Here is a 24,427-nt window from a genome sequence, read left to right as displayed (position 1 = left end):
ATTGTCTCCTTGAGAAAGAGAGGAGCTGAGCGGGGTCAACACTTGGCAGAGGTGTGAGCAGGGCTGAGAAAGGAGGGCTGGCTGATCAGTGAGAGGCCCTCCCTGAGACCCTGGCATTTCACTAAGACAGAAGAGCCCTGTGTCCTCTGATGGAAGCAGAAACACCTGTGTCTGTGTAGCACACAAGTGCGCAGAGACACGGCAGAAACACAGGTCACATATGTGGACATGCTGACACAATCCAAACATGTTTATCCCTACAAGCATAGGACACCCAAAGAAAAGCACAGGCACATGTTTTCTCCCAGTTATGAAATCACACCTGAGATCACAGGACCCCACAGACGAGGGGAGAAACACAAAGACTCCCAGGCACACAGGGACGGGCAACAGACCCTCAGAGAGACATAGAGGTTCTCAGAAACATGCCGAGGCATGTACAGATACACACCACACAGACATAGCAGTTGGATGCGAGCGCTCATGCATGCAGCCTGCACGGGGATGCCTGATGCACGTGTCCACCCATCAGAGCGCCTGGCTACCCCCGGGCGCACTCCCATCACCCTCCCGAAGCCAAAGACTCATCCCTCTCCAGGAATGGCCCAGGTGCTGTCTGCCACCTGTTCCATCCATGGGCCTAGTACCTTTTTTTTTTTTTTGGCAGAAAATTTCAACTTTATTTGGCCAATGTGTCCAGTTCCAGGTAGTGGGAAGAAATAATAGAAACATTGTGGTTGCCCCAGGTGGTGGGAAGTAAGTGGATGCCTGGCTGGAGGAGGGCAGCTGGGGGGATGGGAGGAAGGGTACCCACCCATTATAGTCAAGGCGGGTCAGCTGACCTGGGTGAGGGGTTTTTCACTGCAATCCTTCCTGCACTGGTTCAGCGTGGGCCTCGCCTCCACTCAACCTGCTTCAAAGAGAAGGTGGGGCTGCCGTTATCCAAGTCAGTGGTGGCTCACGTTCCTCAGTGAAACGGTAAGGCAGCTCCTGGGACAGAGAGGATCCCTTCCCATTGTCATCATCGGGGAACATGGCTCGGTCTGACCGCCACCCAGGGATGGCCTGCTCTCAGGAACTACCAGTGTGAGACCAGCACCAGGCTGCAGCAGCCATGTGGCCTCCTCCAGGAGGCCCAGCTACAGGAGTCCCAGTAAGTGAGCCCCTCTCCCCTGGATATGGGCCTCACTCAGCGGTATCCCTGGCCAAGATCACACCCCTGGTTCCAGCTCAGGAGCGACACTTTCCGGCTGTGTAACTTTGGGCAGGGCCCCCTTTCCCAGCTGGTAAAAAGGATGGGGTATGACGGCAGCTGGGCAGACTATCCCAAAGCCTTCCTTGACTGACAGCCACAAGCTGCACTCTGCTGACCGTGACTCTCAAGTAGGCTGTGAACGGATATCTTCCCTGCACACTGGGGGCCTCAGAAACAACTCGTCTCAGATTTCTCCCATGCAGAGGCGCCGGCTAGCTTACCCGCAGGTCCCCAGCAGCAGGATGGGGCAGAGTGGGGGGGTCCCAGGCTGCCCTGCCCTTGTGCCAAGTTGCTCGACCTGAGGGCCGAGCCCCCGCCGCCTAAGATTCTCATGGGGTGGCCCAACCCTAAGATTCTCACGGGGTGGTCCAACCCGGCTGCCGGGAGAGAGGCGGGCCCGGGGACCGGCGGAAGTGGGTGGAGCTCGACTGTGAGGCAGGGTGTGGGCGGGGCTCGAGTGTGGGGGCGGAGTCTTACGGACGGGAGGGGATGGGGTTCTGGCGGCGGGGCAGGGCGGAGCTCTGGCCGCCGGGCTCCGCCTTGGGGGCGGGGTCCCGGCCTACTGGGCGCGTTCCGCCGCGGCGTTCCGCCCTTCCGGCCCCGAGTTCCATCCACCGCCTCCCGCTTCCGCCCCGCGCCGGTTGTCGGCGCGACCGTTGCCGCCATCAGTCGTCGCGCTGCCCTTGCGGCTCCCGAGCCCACAATGTCGGGCCCCAACGGGGACCTGGGCATGCCGGTGGAGGCGGGCCCGGAAGGCGAGGACGACGGCTTCGAGGAAGCAGGTGACCCAGGGGGGCTGCTGAAACGACTTTGCTTTCTCTGGGGTGCCCTCCTGGGAAGGGGAATCGGGGCCGGGATAGGGACCGGGAAGGAACCGCAGAGCCCTCCCATCCCCCCGCCCCAGGGTGGTTCCGGAGCAGCAAGCGCCCTCCGGGGGTTTGGGACGAGCACCTGCGAGCGGGTCCCTGGAAACCGCAGCCTTCGAGAACTGTGGGCGACAGGCCCCGTTTTACAGATGGGGAAACTGAGGCCGCTTCAGGTCACTCGCCCTTTGGGACTGGGATTTGCTCCAGACACTTCTTTCAGCCCATGTGGAGACGGAGACTCCTAAGGGGCCGTGGCCGGGAGTGGACCGTCTTGGCTTGGCAGGAGGGGCTATCTGGGTGGGCGTGCCGCCCTGCTGAGTCAGCAACCCCAGGCACCTTTGCTGGTGTGGCCTGGAGCCCTGGCGAATGTGACTTGCTTACAAAGCGGCCTGTTGCCTACACAGCACTGCAGGGGGTGGGGGTAGGGGGGGAAGGAGAGAGAACCATCAGCTCCCTTCTCCCCTTCTGCAGCCTCAGTTTCCCCATCTGTAAAATAACAATGATGGTTAGTGTCTCCCGCATTGAGATGTATCAGGATTAAATGAGAAAGTGAATGGAAAATAGTAGACTTCAAGCATGCAAGTGTTCTGCATGCAAGTGTTCTGTAAGTGGTTATTATTCCCTTTAGTGTAATAAAATTTAGTTTATTAACAGAGGGCAGGACTTAGTAAATGTGGGGTAAGTTTGGAGTCTGCTTTTGGTTTTGTTTTGGGTAACAGCTTTATTGAGCTATAATTCACACACTGTACAATATACCCATTTAAACTGTACGATTCAGTGGGTTTTAGGATATTCACAGAGTTGTGCAACCATCACCACAATAGTTTTAAAGCACTTCATCACTCAAGGTCTGCATTTAATAAAGAGGTAGAGTAAGTGGGGTAAGTGGTGGGCTGCCCGGTTTGCCTGGGGCACTGCTGGTGAACAAAGGCCAGGTGTGGTAATCACGCTGGCAGCTGTGCTGGGGGCATCTGGAAGGGTCTCCCAGGAGTCACACTGAGTGGAAGTTGGCAGATTCACAGGACTTAGGGCATTGGGGAGGAGGGTGTCCCCGATGGAAGGCAAAAACTTGGAACCGGGAGGTACCCGTGACACTTGACGCAGACAAAGCCTAGCCCCAGTAGCGGAGAGAGCTGCCTCCCCCGTCTTTCTCCCCATTTGTGTCTCTTGACCGGAATGTGAAATGTTGATAATCGCGACCATCTACTAAGTGCTTGCTGTGGCCAGACCCTGAGTTCTTGATATATGTATTTGAATCTTCACAATAACCCAGTTTTCATTCCCTTTTTCCAGAAAGGCGTAGTAACTTGCTGGGATGGGGCAGAGCTGGGACTGAAACCCAAGTGCCCCTGCTCCCCCAAGTCTGAATCTTGGCTCTGCCACCAACCAGCTGGAGGACCCTAGGCAGGTCTCTTCCTTCTTGGGCCTCAGTTTCCCCATTTGTACCACAAGGGAGTTGGACTCCAGGATCCAGCAGAGGCTTTCCAGGACTCTGTCCTCTGTGAGTTAGTACAACTCTGGGCAATGGGTACCCTTCCCCCAGAATGCAGACACATTTGCACCCTTATCCCAGACACTCTCCTCTAGCCTTGGTCGTTTCCACACACCACCAGCCGCTTCCCCTTTGTCCCAAGCTGGCAGCTGAGTGTATCTGAGTCATGCGCTGGCTCGGAACTGGGTCCCGCAGTGGGCACAGGCCCAGACCTTGGGTCCTAGGGGACATTGTGTGGCTGAGAGAGGCAGGTCAGGAGTGTCTGTGGAGGAGGGAGTGATGGTTTCTGGTGGAGACCAGGGAAGGATTCTTGGAAGAGGAGGCATTTGGAGCTGGTCCTTGAGCGGCTGAGGCATTCTGGATGGCAGGGGCAGTTAAGGAAAGGCAGAAAGCCTGGAAAGTCAGGCTTCATTCATTCATCCATTCATTCATTCAACAGATGCTTACTGTGTGACACTGAGGGCACTGGGGAAACAGCAGTGAACACAAGTGAACACAGTGAACACATTCCACCTCTCACACAGCGCTCACTGTAGTCTGGTGGGGGAGACAGACTAGCACACAGTCACAGCAGCCGAGCCGGCGGTGGGGGCCGTGGAGGTGTGAGAGGGCAAGCGGATCAGGAATAGAGGCCCGATCAGGCTGGGGCGTGGGAGGGCTCCCTGTGGCAACATCCACGCTGACACTTGAAGGATGAGTGGGGCTCATCCAGGAGGAGAGGAGGGAAGGAAGACAGAAGGAGGACACAGCACATTCCAGGCAGAGGCCACAGCATGTTCAAGGGGCCTGAGGTGGGCAAAGGCAGGTGTGAGAGAGGAAAGGAAAAGGCAGGGGAGGTGGGGCTAGAGAAGGGGGCAGGGCCTTGGAGTCTGCTAGGAGCTAGGGCAGGGGAGCCAGAAGGGCTGGAGAGGAGGGCCTGCCTGGGGACAGAGGCCGTGACTGCCTGGCTCAGCAGCATGGGCTCTGGCCTCTAGGCAGCTGGTGCAGGAAGTAGAGAGGAGACCTGGCACCTGGCAGGAATTCCCGGGCAGGACACTGTCTGGCTAACCTCCCTGTGACCAACCTAGCCCTAGAAAAAGCTGGTACACTAAGGTATTTCTCCAAAGCCTTTCCTCCTTTGATATCCAGCCATTTTCCAGTTGGAAGGAGTAGGGACTTGCCCAAAGCTCTTTAGAGGCAGGCTGGGGGACAGTGGCGGGGGGGGGGGCGGGGTGTGTGCCTGTGATCCCTGAGGAGATATGGGACCTTGACTCTCTTTCCCCTTCGTCCCAGAATACGCTGCTATCAACTCCATGTTGGACCAGATCAACTCCTGTCTGGACCACCTGGAGGAGAAGAATGACCACCTCCACGCCCGCCTCCAGGAGCTGCTTGAATCCAACCGGCAGACACGCCTTGAGTTCCAGCAGCAGCTCGGGGAGGCCCCCAGCGATGCCAGCCCCTAGGCTCTGGGAGCCCCTGGCCAGGCTCTGGCCTGAGCACTCACTACCTGGCTTAGATACCTTCTCAAGGGCTGGCCTACAGATTTCCCGGGGCAGGGGGAGGTGGTGTCTGCCGGCCTAGGCCACTCTTCTGGTACTTCACTTGGCGTACCTAGGCCCGCCCCACCTCCCGGCACCCCCTCCTCAGGGCTTCTTCCCCACTGCTGGCCAGGTGTGGGCCAGCGACCCACCCACCTTGCCTGTCTGCCCAACTCCTGGACGCTCCCCACGCTGCCCAGGCCTTGAGCGTCCACATTAAACTGGTCTCCAACACCACTGCGCCTCCTCTCTCCTCTGTATCCCGGGATGAGGACCCCAGTGGCTGCCAGAGGTAAACAGGGCAGTGGAGGCATCCCAGGCATAGATCACACACCGGCTCATAGGCATGGTGGTGGGGCCGGGCTTCTTGGCCTTCTTGTATTTCTGGACACAGAGGTGCAGGTGAGGTCAGGGCTTCCTCCCCACCAGGTGTGCTCCTGGCCAGCGGCTGCTTCCCCAGCCCAGCTGAGACAGCATCAGCCATGCTGTGTGACCCTGTGTGATGTGCTCAGCTTCTCTGGGTTCTAGGGCCTTTCACTAAGACAACCAACACCAAGACATGCTGTGCAATATGTATAAAATAGATAAGAACCTGCTGTGTAAAAATAAATAAAATTCAAAAAAAATAAAGACATGCTGTGCAACCTTGGGTTCCACCCTCTTTCTCCTGGCCTCAGTCTCTCCAGCTGGCCAATAATAGGGCTGGTCTGGTTATCTTGTCTCTAAGGGTCTTTCCAAATGGGGAAGTGGAACTAAAGAGCCAGCTCAGCCTGGGCCCCACTCACTAATGATTCATCATAAGGTCTCCTGACAAGAAGGGTGGGGTCCCCGCTAATGAACATGAACTCGGAACCAGAGGGCCTGAGCAGTGAGGGCCCCCACTCCTGCCCTTCAGCTTCCGTAGGGTCCAGCTGGGAGAGGCCAGGACAGGGGTCCAGAGTTCAGGCTCGGGGTCAAATCCTGGCCACTCACCAGATATATGACCTTCAGCAGGCACTTGACCTTGCTAGGCCTCAGTTTCTTCATCTGGGATAATGGGATAATTGGGGGATAACAAGACCTACCTCCTAGGGACACTGTGAAGATTAAATGAGATCTTACTTGAAGGTAGTACTTTCCTAGCTTGGGTACATTATTAAGAGGGAAACTGAGGCTCAGGAGGTGAAACACCTCATAATCCCAGAGTCCCTGGTTAGGGAGCCTGTCTTCAGCTTTCCAGTTCTGCCACCACACTACCCGCAGGGGCTGGGTGCTGACTGAGAGCTAGCTGGGGGCCCCCTTTCCCTGTCCACCCAGACGGAAGTGCTGGTGGGGACTATACAGCCAAACTATTTTATTGGATTTTGAGTAAAAACACCAACCATGTCACAGTCTCCACACAGACTCCTAAAAAGCGTAGCAGATCTAGACCCAGACGGGGCAGCTGTGGGCCGCTCCCTCCATCAGGTTTTGAGGCGGCTTGAGCGCCGGGGTAGTGGGTGCTGAGCGGGTTGGGCTGTCACCTTGCTGGGCGTTTTGGCTGTGTCCTGGGTGCTGGGCTGCGTGGGTGTGCGGCCACCGGAGGTGAACAGAGCAGTCAGGGCGTTCCGGGCGTTGATTGCACACCGGCGGCTCACGGGCCTGGTGGTGGGGCTGGGGTTCTTGGCCTTCTTATATTTCTGGACACAGAGAGTGCAGGTGAGGCCAGGCTTCCTCCCCACCTGGTGTGCTCCTGGCCAGAGGCTGTTTCCCCAGCCCAGGTGAGACAGCGTCAGACATGCTGTGTGACCCTGTGTGATGTGCTCAGCCTCTCTGGGCCAGAGCTCTAGAGCTAACAGCCCAGCCCTCAGCACCCACCAGAACAACTGCAGAGAGACGTTGGCCCCAACGTGGCTCTGATTCCCTTTGTGGGCAGAGCCTCTCACTGGGGGCTGTACCCAGGGGCTGAGGCCAAACACAGGAGGGAGGTGGCCACTGGCTGTCCCCATCAGCTAGGACACAGTCTTGACTCCCTGGGCAGGGCAGAGCCGGGAAGGGGGCCTGACTCACCTGCAGGTTCTCAAAGTGGGCCAGGGACTTGCAGTGGGAGAGCTGCGCCCCTGAGTTGCTGTGATAGAATTTGTGGCAGATGCGGCAGATGTAGCCCATCACGGGCACCAGGAAGTCCACACCTGTGGGACAGCAGGGTCTGTGCACTCACATGCCTCACCAGCCAGGTGTCCCCCCTTCTCTAGGGGCCCATTTGCTACCCCTCCCCACCCTCCAGATGGGAAAAGAAAAGAGGACGAGGGGACAGGATGCCTGGCCAGGATGCTGTGGCTGGGATCTGGGGGGTTGCCTGGAGGCAACCTGAGGGCCGCAGCTCCTGCAGGTGGGGTCAGGGCTGGGGTCTTACCATATGCCGTGTCGGGGCTGTAGGTCTCCGAGCCTTTCCATTCCTCTATGGATATATCTCTGGATCTCACCTGGAAACCCACACAGGTGTGGGCCTCCATTGGTTCTGGCTTCCCCTAGCCTCCTCCTAAACGCAGGCGGGGACTGGAACCCACCCATGCTCTTCAATCAAGGAACCCCGCCTTGATTTCCAGGAGGTTGTGGGTGGCATGCTCTGAGCCTTTGCACATGCTGATCCTGCCCCCCGAGTGCCTTTCCCAATCTATACTTTCCAGGTTCAGCTCAATCAGTCCCCTCCTCCAGGAAGCCCTCCTGCTCCTACACTGGCCATAATCCATGCCAGGTATGCCCAACACATCACACGTGTCATTTCTCTGAATCCTCATAACAACTTTCTATGGTTTGCCCATTTTACATAAGAGGAGACTGAGTCCCAGGCACATTAACTCACTTGCCCAGGGTCATACAGTGGGTTTATGGAGGTGCAGGGTAGTGAGCCCTGGTGAGCCCCCAGCCCGGTTACACTCTGCCATGAGCCCCCCGCCAGCTCCCTAATGCTGCAGCAACCACAGTCTTAGGGGGTAGGTTTCAAGTGATCAAGGATCCCTTGTCTCACTGGCTGGACATGAGCCCCTTCCAGACAAGGCCATGCCTAGCAGTGCCTTGCAAACAAATCTGGCTTTTAAGAATAACGACCACCCCCTGGGCTGTGACCCTTCCTTACAGTCTGAGTTGGGACTATTCTAAGCAGAGGAACAGGCTTATAGAGGCCAAGGGGCTTGCCCAGGGTCATGCCACTGCTGACTGCTGAGTAGCAAAGCTGGCATCTCCCCCAACCTGCTTAGGGCTGGAGGCCACCCACGCAACCTTCCATCCACAGCCCCATTATGCACCGCCCCCTGTGGCTGCCCCCTCACCACCCTGGACTGTAACAGACAAGTTCTGTGAGGACAGGGGCCGGAACTTCAACCCCAAGTACCCCTGGTATCCAGCACCAGGGCCTGGCCCAGAACAGATGCTCTGGAAACACTTGTTAAACTGCAAAGCTCCTCCAGCTCCTCGCTCATGGGAAGCAGCAGAGCTGGGGTATTTTGAGCACGGGCTCTGCAGTCTCGCCTCCTGGCATCCAAGTGGGTGAGATTCTGCCAGGAAAGTGCTTGGTACATGCGTGGCATATAGTAAGTGCTCAAAAAATGTTCACTGCTCTCGCCATCATCCTCATCATCATCTTTCACTGATTTTTCCTGTATGCACCACATAGCTCCCCTCTCCATGCCTTTTTTTTTTTTTTTTTTTGTGGTACACAGGCCTCTCCCTGTTGTGGCCTCTCCCACTGCGGAGCACAGGCTCCGGACGCGCAGGCTCAGTGGCCGTGGCTCACGGGCCCAGCCACTCCACGGCATGTGGGATCCTCCCGGACCAGGGCACGAACCCGTGTCCCCTGCATCGGCAGGCGGACTCTCAACCACTGCGCCACCAGGGAAGCCCTCTCCATGCCTTTATGATGCTGTTCTCTTGCCCTGGGATGCCCTTTCTCTTCCACAAGTAAAAACAGCAGCCAGGCTTTGAAGACCTTGCACATTTCACCTGCTACCCTATAGGTGTCATAATGTATATTTACATATCGTCATATTGAATAGAGTTCCTATTGATACTAAATCGTGGCAGGCCTTAGTGCCCAAAGATGCCAGCACAGTGCCTCCTGGCCCCTGGGAGGCGGGGTGAGGTCTCTCCTGGGCTGGGAGTCCAGCCTCCAGCCTCCGTTCCACACCACCTCCCCCCAAGCACCTGCTTGCAGAATTCCTCCTCAACCTCGATCTCTTCTTCATCATCGTCGTCCTCCTCCTCTTCTTCGTCGCCCTCAAAGCAGCCCACGGCATCCACCGTGATGAAGTGGTCCTCATCTTGGCTGGCAATCTCCTTCTCGAGCATCTTCAGCTTCCCAGGGAGTGGGTGAAGGCTCAAGTCAGCTCTGGGCAGCCAGGGTGCGACACGCCATCCTCCCCACACCCCAGAGAACTCCAGTCCCCCCGGACCTGCTATGAATTTGGACTGGAATACACCTCAACTTGCTGTGTGGCCTTGGCCAGGTCTTTACTTCCCTGGGCCCATGTCCTCTGAGGGAGCTGGGGTTACCTCCTTGGCTTTGTCCTTATGCCCCTGGGACTTCACATGTTCCACAAACTTGCGGGGGGTCTTGAAGTAGCGGTTGCAAACAGTGCAGAAAGGCCGCAGGGATTGCTTGGCGATCTGGGGACAGGAAGGCAGGCCAAGTGGGCGGCGGGCAGCAGCCCCAGGCGCAGCCAGGCAGGGCCCAGCGAGACCTCGCCTCCCACTTGCAGGCCCACCACTTCTGTGATCAGCCGGCTGTGCTGCACAGAACACAGGCAAACACCTCCCGTCCCTGTGCTATAAGGAAGGACGACAGATGGTGACAGAGACAGGACTGTCGGAAGACAGGGAGAGAGGGCAGGCACCCGAGGACCCCATGAGCCCCGAGGCTGAATGCAGGGTGAGATGGTGCCTTGCCCACACTGGACAGATGGGGAAACTGAAGCCCAAAGAGGAAACGTGACTGACTCGTCATGAGTTACGGCCACGCAGTGACAAAGGCTGACGTTCGCTTTCTGCTCCCAACCTGGGCTCCCTCCTCCCCAGCCCCGGGCTTGGGCGCCTTCGCAGCAGGTGGGCCCTCATACCTTGTGGTCCTGCGTCCTCCGGTGCTGGATCAGGTCCCCCATGTAGTAGAGCTGGCAGGTGTTGCACCAGCGCCTGGGTGGAGGCTCTCTAAATGATGACAATCAAAACAAGTACAGTGTGACACCGCATTCTTGCTGGAAAGACAGCAGCTCTTCCAGACGCTCCATAAACGGAATGCAATTCCAACAGAACCGTTTTTTGGAAACTTAACAAAATGGTCCTGAGGCTCATCTGGAAGAATACTTAAATAGGAATAAGAGAGAAAACTTGGGGGGGAGAAATGAGATTTAGAAGCATCTGGGATACCAGGAGGCCACCAGGACGGTGACAGAACTGAGGATATCTGCCCTGGAGATCTCCTCTTATCCTTCAGTTTAGATAAAACCTCCCTTTCCCAGAGCTGTTCTTCCACCTCCCCCCATTTCTGGACCTGTCCCAATCCCAGGTAGCCAGGCCCCCCTCTGGGACCCCAAAGTGCCACTGCTCCAGCATTTTCCACCATGGATCGGGAGGACCTGATCCCTTCTCTGCCCTCACTGGACTGCAAGCTCTGGGAAGCCAGGACGCCACCCCAGCATCCCCAGGGCCTGGCATGGGATCAGCCCAGAGTTTCTGACTGTGTCAGAAGGACACACAGCCTATCGGAAGGACTGCCACATTCTGCACAGGGCCAAGTCCAGATTCAAGGGCAGACGTCATCAGAAGACAGTGTAATCGGAATCCCCTCCACCTGAAGCTTGTTTATAGCTTGGGCTACAGCCCTGCAGTTTTCTTCCGTCATAAGATCTTTTTTTTTTAATTAATTAGTTTGTTTCTTTAATTTTTTTGGCTGTGTTGGGTCTTCGTTGCTGCATGTGGGCTTTCTCTAGTTGTGGCGAGCGGAGGCTGCTCTTCGTTGCAGTGCGCGGCTTCTCATTGCGGTGGCTTCTCTTGTTGTGAAGCATGGGCTCTAGGCACGCAGGCTTCAGTAGCTGTGGCACGTGGGCTCAGTAGTTGTGGCGCACGGGCTTAGTTGCTCTGTGGCACGTGGGATCTTCCCAGGCCAGGGCTCAAACCTGTGTTCCTTGCATTGGCAGGCAGATTCTTAACCACTGCACTACCAGGGAAGCCCAAGATCTATTTTTATATTGAATATAATCAAACTCATTCTGCAAACGCTATTTTGGATCCTGTTCTAACTTGACACTGCATCACACATATGTTTCCACATTATCAGAAATTCCCTAGAATTAGTTCTACCACCAAGAACTAATTCCCTAGAATTAGTTCTACCACCAAGTGGGTAAGACTTAAACTGATCTGACTGATTCCCTAGTTTTGAAAAGATCATTTCCAACTAAATTTTTTCACCATTGCATTAACTCTGCAAGGAGCAACTCTGTGAGTCACCTTTCTCCTGTCTTTATGATGATTTGGCCTAAGTATAACTCCTAGGTCAGCAAGCAAAGGGAGCCTTAAGGCTGGAGAACATCCTACAAAGCCACAGGGAAGCTCTTCTCTTAGTGAGAACTGCCTAACAGAGACACAGAAGCCTTTGGAGAGAGTGCTTCCCGTCACGCAGGAGATGCAAGCTGAAGCTACCCGAGGGCCCTTCCTGTCCCCTCACCCCATGCAGGGAGCTTCAAGCTGTGACCCTCTATAAATGCTCATGGCACAGTCCCCGACCATTGACCCAAGGCCTATCTAGCCTCTGAAAGGGTCTGATTTGGCCTCCACAGGACTTGTTTCATCTTGTTTTAATTCTGAACTAGCTGTTAACATTTTGAAATTGGGAGATTCACATACAAATCTAGGTTTCTGGATGCCTCTGGAAAACCAGGAGGTCTGGAGCTGAGTGGCAGCTGTCCTGTGAGACACAGCCCATATCCCGCAGGGCGTCCCGAGCCAGCACCATCCTGCTTCTTTCACTGATGATGCCTCCCAGCCCCTGCAGGCCTCAGTGATTGCCCACAGAGCACCCCAAGAGCCAGTCCCAGACTCTGGGAGGGCTGACATTTCTGATGGGCCAAGTCCCCACGACAAAGAAAGGGGGTGACCCAGGGAAGCTCTAACCTCAAGCCACAAGATGAGCAGATCCTGACCTTCAGGCCCCCGTGGTTGGGGTCAGCATATATGCCAGGGGAGCAGGGTGTCCCACAACCCACTTCCCTCCCACATACATGGTCACACTGTTCCTGCCTGGATGTAACCTTAAGAGACTGTCTAGCTCATGAGTTCCTGCATTACACCCCTCATGAGGCCATTTTACAGATAAGGAAAACTGAGGTCCAAGGCCACACAGTTAGTGGTGTGACAAGGTGTCTCAGGGAGGGCAATGCTTAACCCAAAAGCAGACCTTGTGGATGGTAGATTCAGGGTCCCTTTCTGCCGGGGCTGGCTTGCGAGGCCGCCTACCCCCCCTACAGTGGCTCTGAGATCCCCCACTCACTGGTCCTCTCGCTCCAGGACATCCCGGGGCACAGGCAGCAGGGACAGGAGGCAGGCTTGGCTCATGTGCTGGATCTCTCCGAGCCGCTGCTGGTGCTGGGCCCCCGACATGTGGTCCTGGAACTCCTGCGGCAGGCAAGAGGGAGGAAGGGGCCTGAGGAGTGAGCCCCAGAACGGTGGGCAAGAGTGCGGCCCGGGGAAGAGGCCTCCAACCTTGGCTTCATGCTCACCCCACCTCCGCTGGGAGGCCGTTTCTCTTACAACCCTGTGTGGGCCAGAGGAGGATGGTGAACGGAGGCACGGAGTGAGTACACGCCAGCCAGAGCCTCTGCTCCCCCTGGAGACTGAGCGCCTCCAAGGCGAGGAGCAGTCTGATCAAATTCCAGGTCCCCATGACTCTGCTCAGGGGAGGCACAGAGGGACGAAGGTAACAAGAGCGATAGTAATAATCATACCAGTATGATGCTGTTATTAATGCTGGACTCGCTCTGGGTCGGGCCTGGGGCTTATGACTTCAGTGTCAAGTCGCTGAATCCCCAGAACTTGCCAGTGAGGTGGGTTCTATTTTTTTTTTCTAGAGGCGGGTTCTAAATGTCTCCTCCTCTGACACATGCGGAAACCGAGGCACAAAGGGTGGAATTCACCTTCCGAAACCCACATGGCCAGTCAGGGCTGATTTGAACCAGGTCCACCCAACTCTAAAATCCTGCCCCCTTGGCTGGTCAGGAAATGTTTTGTGAGCAAATGTACAGCTGCTGGGGGTGGGGCTTGAGGGCCCATGTGGCCACAGAGGCAGCTGTGGGAAGGGCAGGCTAGGCATCACATACAGACCCCAAACCCTCCGCCCGCCCACGTGACCTCCCCACCCACCCGCTGGGGGCGGTACCTGCTGGCTGCTGCAGCCGGCCTTGCAGATGTAGCAGAAGAACTGAAGGGCCTGCTTAGAGGGCACGCTGGCCGCCGCAGGGGTGGCAGAGGTAGAGTCTCCGGACCAGGGCCCAGGTGTGAGGGGTACGGTGCTAAAGGCCCGGCTGTCACTGCTCTGCAGGATGGTGACCTTCAGGGAGCCCCCGGCACCCCACACCTACACCGGAAGCAGGAGCAGAGCTACCACCAGGTGGGCGCTTACAGTGGGCCAGCCCCATGCTAAACATCTAGGAGCCGTCCTGACAGCCCACTTTACAAGTGGGGAAATTGAGGCTCTGAGTGGTCAGGTGACTGCCCAAGCTCGCTCAGCCAGGAAGCACCACAGTTAGGATTCAAACCCAGGTCCGCCTCACTCTAAAAGTCTACCCACCCCACCCCCCCACATGACAGATGGAGATGCATGAAGAAGGGAGGGGGTTTGGCCAGGAGGCAGGGCTGGGCCCCAGCCCCAGGCACAGGCTTCCAGCTGCGCTCCCTCCGCTGGAGCAACGTTACCTGTGGGGGGCTCTGGGGGCTCTAGTTTCGGGGTGAGCCGGCTGGAAGGGACCCTTATCACTAAAAGTACCTCCAGGTCATCAGAGCAAAGGCATATGAAGGCTGAACCACTGTCACTGAACCACTGTCAAACCCAGTCTGGTCTGCCCACGAACCCAGGTGGAGGGCTGCTGTCACATTTCACAGGAGGGGAAACCCGAGGGGGCGCTGAGGGGGTGCACCATGTGGGCCTCATCAGCATCTCTACCCACCCCCAGCATCTCTCTTGCTCTTTCTTCACATTCTCCCACATCCAGGCCACTGGTCAACTCTTCCTGGCTCTCCTCCAGGCCAACCTGGGCGCCCACTGGCTCCGGTGAGGCCTCCTCCAGGCCTGAAATGACAGATGTGCTCTGCTTCCCCAGGGTCCATCTCCCACCTGGGCCCTGAGGGACCCAGGCCCAAGAGCCACCTTCTCTGCCCACATCCAGGACCTTGAAGCCTCCAGTGCAGACGGCCCCGAACCCTAGATCCAGGCCCAACCCTCAGTCCCAGGCAGCACCCAGTCAGGGTTGGACAGTGCCAGGGTAGGACTGAAGGGTTCAGGCAGAGCTGTCCCATCACCAGGCCGGCTGGGAGCCACTGCTCACTTACCTGCTCCAGCTTCCACTGTATCGGGCGGCGTCTCCAGCACTGCAGAGTGAACCGGAACTGGGGCTTTCTCCAGTGCCGGCACCGACACCTGTGGCTGAGTCTGAGGCTGTCTCTGGTTTGGCTCCAGTGGCTGCACTGGCAACTGCACTGGACGTTGCTCCAGTGGCAGCTCCAGCGGCTGGACCCTCGGCTGCACTTCTGTCTGGACCTGTGGATACGTCTGCGTCTGTGCCTGCTTCTGCAGCAGTGGCTGCACCTGCCTTGGGGACTGTGAATGTGCCTGTGGCTGCACCTGTTTCTGTGGCTCTGCCTCCTTCTGCAGCTGCAGATGCTCCTGTTGCGGTACTAAGTGCTCTGGAGAGGTCTGTGTCTGTGCCTGCTTCTGCAGCTTTGGCTGCACCTGGGCCTTCAATGGTAGCATCTGTGGCTGAGTCTCTGGCTGAGTCTGTGGCTGCACCTGGGCTTGGATCTGCAGAACTCGTGGCTGAAATCGTGGCAGCACTCGAGCTTCCAGTGGCTCAGGCAGCAGCTCGGTTGTCTGTGTCTGCTTTGGTGCCATCAACCGGGCCTGTGGCTGGACCTTTGCCTGTGGCTGCCCTGGGGTCCCCTTCTCTGTGGGCTCCTCTGAGCTAGGAAGGATCAAAAGAAGATCAAATTCAATTGGCCCCAGGGGCTCCCAAGAAAGGCCATGACCTAGGCTCCAGTCCTAGCTATGCCACATACAAAGCTAGGGATTTGGACGAGCCCCCTCGGCTCTCTGGGTCCCAGTTGCACCTAAATAAATTGGATCACTTGCTCCCACCTCCCACAGCTTGCTAATATGTATCCGAGGTCCTGTAAGCCTGCCTACCCTCTGCCCACTCTCTGAGGTTCCAGGCTCACGTCTTCACCCCTCCAAGCTGGCCACCTCACCTGCCTCCAGGTGATTCAATCACAGTGAAGATGCCAGAGTCCGTCTGGCTGAGGGCCTTCCCAGGTAAGGTGAAGAATTAGGTTTGACATTCCTCCAAGCCAGAAACCAAGGCCCTTTCCTTGAAGGATCTCACCCCACCAACCCCCTACCCTCTGCCTTTGCAGGAATCAGGGTACAGGGTACCTGGGCCCCAGGCAGGTTTTCAGCATCAGTTACCTCTTTGACCTTTTAGCTGGTGGCTCAGACACCACACAAGACTCAGGCTCAGGTGCTGCAGTGCATTTCTCCTTAGTGATGCCATCTGGGTAGTGGGGAGACTCTTGGTCTGGAATGGAGGGCAGGTAAATGACTGCCGTGCTGGATATAGCACGTACGAGCTCCAGGAGATGGGGCCTGGGCTCACCCCCCCCCCACCCTCCAAGATCCCTGCCTCCATGACCACCCCTGCACCCCACTGCCCTAACCCGCGTCCCCTCTGAAGGGCCAGCAACCTCCCTCCCTCACCTTCAGGTGTGTCTCTTCGGGGCTCTGCAGCTTCCTCAGACCCCTCTGGGGGGTCCGACTTGTCCTCCACAGGCATCGTCTGAGAAGAAGAATCCTGCTTCCTTTCAGAAACCGTTTATGATACCTGCCACCCACCCCAGTAAATACTCCCTTGCCCAAGAGCGGCTGCAACACGTCCCCCAGAGGATGACAGGGCCTGGCCCCAGAGAAGATCCTAAACACCCCAGGAATTCTGTCCAGGGGGTTCCATCTAGCTGCCTGCCGGTTAAGTAAATGCAGGTTTGGGGGATGCAATGCCTTCACGTGGTCCACGGTGCTGCCTCCTGATTCCCCACCCTGTTCTCCACAAAGCAGCCAGAAGGATCCTTCTCTCTCTTTTTTTTTTTTTGTTGGTCATGCCGCTCGGCTTGCGGGATCTTAGCTCCCGGACCAGGGATGGAACCCAGGCCACGGCAGTGAAAGCGCAGAGTCCTAACCACTGGACCACCAGGGAATTCCTGAGGGACCCTTCTCAAACCTGATCATGTCTCTCATCTCTGGCAGGCTGCAACCCTCCCGTGATTTCCCGTAGCCCTGGATGACTCCTTCCTTAGCCCAAGCCTGAAACTACCCACCCGCCCCACCCCCCTGCACAATCTGGCCCGTACCCCATGCCCACCCCTGCAGCCTCAGCTCTCCCCACGCTCCCCCTCCCCCTCCCTATGTCCACACTGGCCTTCTCTCTGTTTCCCCAAAGCCCCAGGCCTTCTCCCAGAGCCTCAAAGGCACTTCTTGCAGGAAGCCTTCCTAACCCATAGTACAGGCCCCCAGGGGCCCCAGGCTTCCTTTCTGTGGCATTTTTCAGTCATAATTCATTGGCTGGAGCATTATTTGCATTAAGGTCTCACCACTACCACCACCCCCTCCCCAGCCCAAGATCTCCAGGAGAGCATCTCCAGATGCCTTCCCTGCATCGGTGAGTCCTCCGCAGGACTTAACAGACATCTGTGAAATGAACACACAGCTCCACGTGGTTCCAGGGCACCCCAGGAAGCCTCAGGAATCCACATGCAGCTTCCCTCCCTCCTACTAAGCCCGAGGAACCAGGGCTGAGTGCAAACAGGCACCACATCAGGACTCCACACCCTTCAGAAGCTCCCCAGCTCTCACCCTGCACGACATGGGCACTGGCCTGTGAGTCAGGAGGGCTGGACTCTGGGTCTGTCGTGACAGCTGTGCAGTCCAGGGCAACCTCCACCCCACTGCCTCGGTTTTCCCATATGTAAAACGGGGGCAAGGAGGTAAACACTAGGCCAGACTGTGTTAGGACAAGCCCGACCGTAAAGTCAGAGGCCGCCTGGACCCCCCTCTGGAGGGAAATGCCTCCCCTCCCGATGTGGGCTGGCGCCGGAGCAGCCAGAAAAGGAGGGTGTTCCAGCCCTCCACCGCCAGGTGCTCTCAGGAGTGTGGTGTGTGTGAGAAGCTGCCAGGACGTTCAGGGACAGGACAGGCTCAGGGAGGATATTATTCCCTTTGAAAATCTCTCTGAGGCTTCCTGCTTTTGTCAGGGAAAGGCCTGTAGAGGCTGAGAACCTTCGGCTGGCAACGGGGTAGAGTTGAGGATTTTAGAACATTGTTTTACCCCCAGTTGCTTTTCTTTTACTTCTATGTATGGCAATTAATTTAGCTTTTTTTTTTTTTTAACTTTCAGACAGTGATATAATGTTTCCTTTTTAACTAAATGTAGCAGAGAAGCAGCTACTTCATTTAAAGCTGTGCTATCCCAGACCGTAGCTACTAGTCACATGTACCTGGCTTTTGAGCCCTGGAAATGTTGGAAGCCGAATTGAGACGTAAGCATAAAATATACACCGGAATTTAAAGACTTACTACAAAAAACAAAAAAAAACGGAATGTAAAATGCCGTGTTCATTTTTTATATTGATTACAGGTTGAAATCATTTTTTAAATATATTAAGTTGAATAAAATATGCTAGTAAAATTAATTTCACCTGTTTCTTTTTACTTTGTTACTGTGATTACTAGAAATTTTTAAATTACATGTATGGCTCACACTTTATTTCCACTGGGCAGAGCTGATTTAAAGAAAATTGGTAGAATACACCTAAAATGAATACAATGTTATATGTCAGTTACATATCAGTTTTTTCAAAAAGAGAGAGATATTAGTAAATAATATAAATAGTAATTAAAAAGGGAATAAATAATAGTACTGGTGGTGTTTGGATATAGCAAAAATCACATCGGGGTTCAGGAATATTTAAAGTTTGGGAAACACTAAGCGAGTCTAACTCCTGCCCCCTTCCCCATTTTGCAGATGAGGAAACTGATGTACAAAGAGGGGTATGACCTGCCCAAAGGCCAATGTGAGCCAGAGAGGGCAGAGCTGGGCTGATCCCCAGATACACCCTCTCCCATTCCCATCCTCGCCTGCTCCAGTCCAGATACCACTCACCTTGCGACTGGGGGTTGTAGAGGAGGTCCGGGCCTGTTTCTGGGTGTTCCGCCCTGAAAGGTTGAGTTGCGAGGGGTTTATGGGGACCCCAACAGGAGGAGGGCCCAGCAGGGACTGCCGAGTGGCCTGGGGAAAGAACTGCTGTAGATTTGGGGTGGCCAGCTGCGGGGGTGTGAGGCTGGGAGCTGTCAGGTTTGGGGTTGCCAGGTTGTAGCCACGGAGGTTACCTGTGTGTGAAAAGAGGGGAGAAAAGGGATTACAACTGTGGTTGGGTGGTAGAGGCTAGGGTCAGGGGTCAGTCCCCCAAAGCATCATCACAGTTAACTTCCAAGGGGACCCTCCCCACCCAAGGGCAGCCAGAGGGGAGAGATGAGAGCTGAAGACGCAGTCCCACCTGGACCACTGGTGGAGAGGGGGCTTTAGGGCTAGCGTTTTCTGCTCCAGCTGGGGAGGGAAGGGGGCCTTTTCCCACCCCAAATGCCTCCCTGGTCAGTGGCTTAAGCACCCCCAGCAACTCCGCTCACCCTCAGGCATGCTTTAGTGTACACCTTAAGGTATGTGAAAGATTCAGCACAGGACCCAAAGGGAGAACCAGCAAGATGACTGGTCCCTGGAATAAGACGACACTCTCCTACCAATAGCAGCTACCCTTCATCAAGTTTCCTGGGAAGCAGCCACTTGCTAAGCACTTTCTATGCATGGCTTCACTCACCCCGCCCAGCCACCATCAGAGTAAGCATTATCCTCTCTACTGATGACAAAATAGAGACACAAAGCGAAGGAGTGGCTTGTCCAGGGTCTCTGGGAGTGGCACTGCTGTCCACAGCTGGCTACCAGAGAGGATTCAGGGCATCTTCCTGACTCCTCCCTCTCTTCACCCTCCCCCATCCAAGCCAACACCGGATTCTATTAACACTGACTCCTACTCCTCTCCTCAGTCTAGCCTGACCCCTCTTCAAATCTCCACTCCTACCACCCCCCTTCCTCCAAAGCCACTTCAACCCCTGTATGAATTTCAGCCACAGTTTTTGCACTGGATAGCAGCAAACAGTGATCTTTCAAAAACCACATTCTGACTTTGCCCTTCCCCCTGCCTAAACCCTTCCGTAGCTCCCTGATACTCAGGAACAAAGCCCATTCTTCACCGTGCAAGGTCCAGTCCTGCGCTCCTCCCTGACCTCCTTTCTCGCAATTCTCCCCACACACGTGCCCACATTATTCCAGCTACATGCTCCCATGCATCCCTCAAACAAGCCTGGTCTCTGCCTGCCTCTGGGCCTTTGCAAATGCTGTTTCTTCTGTCTGGACTGTTCTACATCCCAATCATCCTTCATTCCTCTCTTTAGGTGATTCTCCTTTGGGAGGCCTTCCCAGACCCTCTCTGTATCCCCAGGGGCCCCAGCTTCCCTGTTCTAGGACCACCTGCGCAATTTCCTTGTCTGCTTCCCATTGCCCACCACCTAACCACCCTGCGAACTCCTTAAGGGCAGGTACCTCATCTGACTCAGAGATCCATCACGGGGAATTGTGTGACCCAATAAAGGACAGTTTAAATCCCTGACCCAGTGCTGGGATGGGAGGCACAGGGGTTAAGGGCGTGCATGGGTCAGATGTGCTGGGAGAACTGGTTCAAATGCAGACTCCACAGTACAAGACCTGTGACCTTGAGCAAATCAGTTTCCCCTTCTTAGCCTCAGTTCCCTCATCTGTAAAATGGGGATAGTAAGAGTGCTTGACTCACAATGTTCTATAAGGATTCAATGAGATATACAAGTGTGCCTGGTATTTACTAAGGGTTTAATTAACATTAACTTAAAACAAATACATATACACATATGTGCAGACAGAATGCTAACGAGCTCTTAAAAACAGTAAGATAAAAGGTGGCACACTCTAAAAGAAAAATAGACAAAGCACATGGACAAGTCACAAAAGGAATTACAAATGTTTAACAGACAAATATAAAATATTCAACCGCACTAGCACTCCAAGAAATGTAAACTAAAACATTAATGATATAGCTTTTGCCAAGCAAATTAGTAGATTAGATGTATATATACATATATATATATATCAAGAGTATAATACCCAATGTTGCCGTGGGCATGGTGAGACCGGCACTGTCATATGTGGCTGGTGGCATTGCAAACTGGTCCAGTCCTTTGGGAAAGCAATTTGGCAATACTTATCAAAAGCCATAAAATACCCATCCCCCCTGACCCAGTCATTCTACTTTTGGGAATCCATTCTAAGAGAAAATTCTGAAACATGATATTCATTCCATTATTTAAAGCAAAAAAAAAAGAAAAGAAAAGAAAAGAAGTAGAAGAAAACAGCTGAGAAAGTTTAGGGACACAAGGGCACACACCTCCAGCAGAATATTAAACAGCTGTTCAAAAACAATCTTTACAGAGACTTTCAAATCATTTGGTAAATGATCATGCCACTGTATTCAGTGAAAAAGAAACAAGATACAGCCTTTCACTTATATCAATAACCACAATCATATACAAGTTCCCAGGTTTATGCCTAGAAAAAAAAGGGGAGGAAATACACCAACACCTTAAAGGGTGGTTTTTTCTTTAGGAGTGAATCTGCATATGACAATTTGGGTTTTCTTATACTCTTTTTAAAATATTTCTTTCACTCTTCTTTGAAGAGTATGACTTTTTATTTTGTTTCTGTTTTTTTTTTGTTTGTTTCTTTTTGCGATACACGGGCCTCTCACTGTTGTGGCCTCTCCCGTTGCGGAGCACAGGCTCTGGACTCGCAGACTCAGCGGCCATGGCTCACGGGCCCAGCCGCTCTGAGGCATGTGGGATCTTCCCGGACCGGAGCACGAACCCGCGTCCCCTGCATCGGCAGGCGGGCTCTCAACCACTGCGCCACCAGGGAAGCCTGAAGACTATGACTTTTAAAATGAGTAAGAAAAAGTGAAAAAATATATATACATTGTGGGTCCCTGTGTGTGGTTTTATCTCTCTACTCATCATCTATCATTTATAAGCCAGCTCTCAGGACCATCCACACCCATGTGACCCCAGGAGGGCTGAAGAGTGATGACCATCACATCTTCTGACCTGACTGCATACCCTGCTAGGAGGCAGGATAGCCTGGTGTCTCAGAACATAGCTCTGTAGTAAGACCACTAATCAACACCTGGGCCTCAGTTTCTTCATCTGTAAAATGGGATCATGAGTGTATCTCCCCTTAGGGTTGTCAGCAGAGTCAAGGAATTGGGTTTGTCAGGGCCTCAGCACAGTGCCCAGCCCTGAGGAACCAGCCAGCAAGCCACAGCTACCGTGCGGGAGAGGCTGGGTCTGAAGATGAGCTGGTCCCACGTCTCTGGACCCCTGGATTACTCCTGCAGGGGCTAAGGTATCGGGAGCAGCTTCTTGTAAGGAAGAGATGAAAGACTGCTCTCCACATGGGGAAACTCAGGTAAGGACACAGGCTTAACGCAGAGGGCTAGAGACATCCACTCAGAGATCCAGGGGGTCAGGAGGCCCAGGCCTCTGTCTAGCTCAGCCACTGCTGATGCTATGTGACCCAGGGCAAATGACTTCCCTTCTCTGACATCCTCGGCATCCTCATCTGTCAAATAGGATGCAAAGAAAGGAGGGTGGTCAAAATAGATCTTGCCATCCATCATATCATCTAATCTGAATGTCAGCAAACTGTGCTGAGTAGCACCCACAGAGCTAACACCATGGCCAAGGGTACACCTCTGTGATCAGACAGACCTGCATTCAGTTGAGCAACTTAGAGACTTCCACCTCCTGGAGCCTCAGTGTCCTCATCTGTAAACCAGGACGCTGACACAGCTCCCTCTCAGGGTTACTGTGTGGATTTGATGAGATTCAGTGCCGTGGGGCTGCTGGGGATCTCCCGCTAAGATGGAGCGAGACAGGGCCCGCAGTCATACCTTGCAACTGCTGCAGAAGCAAAGCTCTCTGCAGCACAGAGCCGTTGAGGAGGGAGGCTGAGTTGGTGCCCTGGAGATTCAGGAGCTGCTGCTGTGGCTGCTGCTGGGGGAGCCCCCTGTGTGTTGAGAGCAGTGTCAGAGGGCTCTGGGGAGAGTCAAACCCTCCCTCTTCCCTGAGACCCCTCACCTCCATTCTCTGCCCCCCTCTCCTGCAGACAGAGCATCCCCTTAGGGTGGGAATTGATGACCTCCAGGACTCAGACAGGGATGCTCCTGAGAGAAAGGGCTGGGAGGAGGTCTCCAAGGCATGGGTCAGAGGGGCAAGTCTAGAGCCGCCCACCCCTCCAGTGGGGAGCTTACCTGCTGACGGCCATGGGCAGTGGGGCCTGCGGTGGGGACTGCTGGAGCAGCTGCTGGAGCTGCAGCAACTGCTGCTGCTGGAGCTGCTGGAGCTGCTGCTGCTGCTGCTGGTTGAACATGGCGGCTGCGGGAAGGGAAGGAGTCAGGCCGGGTCCCCGTCGCCCAGCCCCAGCCCGCGGCCCTCACACGCTGCCGACCGAGCTTCACGGCTACCCTCCCGGTCCTGCCCAGAGCGTGCCACGCGTGCGCCCCATCCTTTCCATACACCTCCAATTCCACCAGCAGCAGAGTTCAACCACCCTCCCGCCAATTTCCCCCATATCTTCCCAATAGTCCCTCCTCCAAATGCCCAACCGCACCCTCCATCCCTCCGACTCCCTCCGCTCCGCAGCTCCAGGACGAGCGTCCGACAGAAATACACCTCCCACCCCACCCTTCAGCCTTTCTCTGCGCCAATCACGTAGCGAAGCCAGCCCCTGTCCACTCACACCCCTCTGATACGCCCACCCTGTCCCTTGCGCACATGTTGTCAATAACATCAGCGCCGCCCCACCCCCACCTTTCCCTTTCTTCCACGAACAAAGTAGGAGGAAGGCTTCCCTCCACCCTAATCCCCCCCATTCCGCTGAACCCCTTCCTCTACAGACAGAGCCAGCACTACACGTCAAAACCGGTGTCCCCACCTGTCAACGAAGCCCTCGGCCTCCATTCAAGTGGCCCCTAAGGCTTCCGGCGTCCCCCCAGCCGCGCTCGGCCCGCGCACTTCGCCTCCCAGCGCGGCTTTGGCCTCGGGAACCACACAGCCTCCTCCCCGAACCCCCTCCTCAGTCGCGCAGCCCCCACCGTGGGGGGTGGGCCGCGAGCTCCGGATCGCGGCTCCAACGGTCCCCGCAGCTCCCGGGGTCCCCGCTGCTCCGCCACGGCCTGTCCGCTCCGAAGGCCAGTCTGCAGGCCAGGGCAGGGCAGCGCCCTCTGGAGGACGGGAGGCCCGGGTGCCCACGGCCGCGCCGTGAGATCCCGCCCCGTGCACCCTTCGCGCTGCAGGGGCGGCACCTGCTCGCCCAGCTGCTGGGCGGCGCTGGGAGTGGTTCCGAGCTGCTAGGGGACCCTGGGCAGCGCAGACCCTCTGCCCCGCGTCCTCCGCATCGGTAAGGGGCGGCTCTGAGCCCCAGGTCCGTCTGTCGCCCAGAGGGGTCTCTCGTCTGGCAGGGACATCGCGGGCGACTTTGAGGGGGACCATCCCCAGCGGACCTTGCCGCGGCCGCCACTGTCCCGCGATCCGGAGACCCCGCGCGGGGCTGGGGTGGGAGGGGGCGTGAAGCCGCCGGCTGTACATTCGGGGACCGAGACCCAGCGAGAGGACGACCGGCACAACGGGGCAGACGAATTAGCCCTGGAAGGGGTGGGGAGATCGGTTTGAAAGTGTTTTTTTGTTTGTTTGTTTCTCCGGTTTGGCTGGGGAGTGGGTGAGGAGGGCAGAGTTTAATGGTAAAAACGGCGCTCATCCTGCCCCTGAACGGTCCTGCCCGCAAGGACCCTTTATTTTCGACTCTGTCCCGCGTCCCAGTGCGCCTCTCCTCGG

At 55.7% G+C, this 24,427-nt stretch overlaps 2 protein-coding genes across 5 annotated transcripts; one reads left to right on the top strand and one right to left on the bottom strand.

Moving 5' to 3' along the window:
* Nucleotides 1-1,873: 1,873 nt before the first annotated feature.
* Nucleotides 1,874-5,908, top strand: BBLN (bublin coiled coil protein). Its single transcript, XM_082843075.1, has 2 exons — nucleotides 1,874-2,037; nucleotides 4,886-5,908. The coding sequence occupies exons 1-2, from the start codon at nucleotides 1,959-1,961 to the stop codon at nucleotides 5,056-5,058; spliced, it is 252 nt and encodes an 83-aa protein (XP_082699201.1). The 5' UTR covers nucleotides 1,874-1,958; the 3' UTR covers nucleotides 5,059-5,908.
* A 572-nt stretch (nucleotides 5,909-6,480) lies between these two features.
* CIZ1 (CDKN1A interacting zinc finger protein 1) lies at nucleotides 6,481-23,739 on the bottom strand. Of its 4 annotated transcripts, XM_082843074.1 has the most exons (18): nucleotides 23,529-23,739; nucleotides 22,846-22,969; nucleotides 22,486-22,601; nucleotides 20,649-20,720; nucleotides 18,561-18,787; nucleotides 16,106-16,199; nucleotides 15,818-15,926; nucleotides 14,981-15,317; nucleotides 14,689-14,896; nucleotides 14,307-14,428; nucleotides 13,520-13,717; nucleotides 12,635-12,759; nucleotides 10,206-10,293; nucleotides 9,643-9,756; nucleotides 9,295-9,444; nucleotides 7,508-7,577; nucleotides 7,162-7,283; nucleotides 6,483-6,791 (listed from the first exon to the last, which is right to left on the bottom strand). In XM_082843074.1, exons 2-18 carry the CDS (start codon nucleotides 22,962-22,964, stop codon nucleotides 6,576-6,578), a joined length of 2,487 nt encoding a protein of 828 aa, XP_082699200.1. In that variant the 5' UTR covers nucleotides 22,965-22,969; nucleotides 23,529-23,739; the 3' UTR covers nucleotides 6,483-6,575. The 4 variants fall into 4 exon arrangements, with proteins under 4 accessions (XP_082699199.1, XP_082699197.1, XP_082699198.1 ...); XM_082843073.1 differs by having other exon boundaries at nucleotides 6,481-6,791; nucleotides 14,689-15,317; nucleotides 16,106-16,184; XM_082843071.1 differs by having other exon boundaries at nucleotides 6,482-6,791; nucleotides 14,689-15,317.
* Between the last annotated feature and the right edge of the window lie 688 nt (nucleotides 23,740-24,427).

The sequence above is a fragment of the Leucopleurus acutus genome (genome assembly GCF_964270905.1).
Source record: "Leucopleurus acutus genome assembly, chromosome: 7".
NCBI lineage: Eukaryota > Metazoa > Chordata > Mammalia > Artiodactyla > Delphinidae > Leucopleurus > Leucopleurus acutus.
This window is presented reverse-complemented; position numbering and strand designations above follow the sequence as displayed.

Bases quoted from the DNA above. Each gene is read 5' to 3' on its own strand.
- CIZ1 (XM_082843071.1), bottom strand. From the start codon at position 22,964: ATGTTCAACCAGCAGCAGCAGCAGCAGCTCCAGCAGCTCCAGCAGCAG. The intron at 20,721-22,485 runs GTATGACTGCGG...GCTTTCCCAAAG, and splicing joins GCTTCTGCAGCAGTTGCAAG to GACTGGACCAGTTTGCAATG. The intron at 15,318-15,817 runs GTAACTGATGCT...GATCCTTCCTAG, and splicing joins CCAGCTAAAAGGTCAAAGAG to CTCAGAGGAGCCCACAGAGA.
- BBLN (XM_082843075.1), top strand. From the start codon at position 1,959: ATGTCGGGCCCCAACGGGGACCTGGGCATGCCGGTGGAGGCGGGCCCG. The intron at 2,038-4,885 runs GTGACCCAGGGG...CCTTCGTCCCAG, and splicing joins CGACGGCTTCGAGGAAGCAG to AATACGCTGCTATCAACTCC.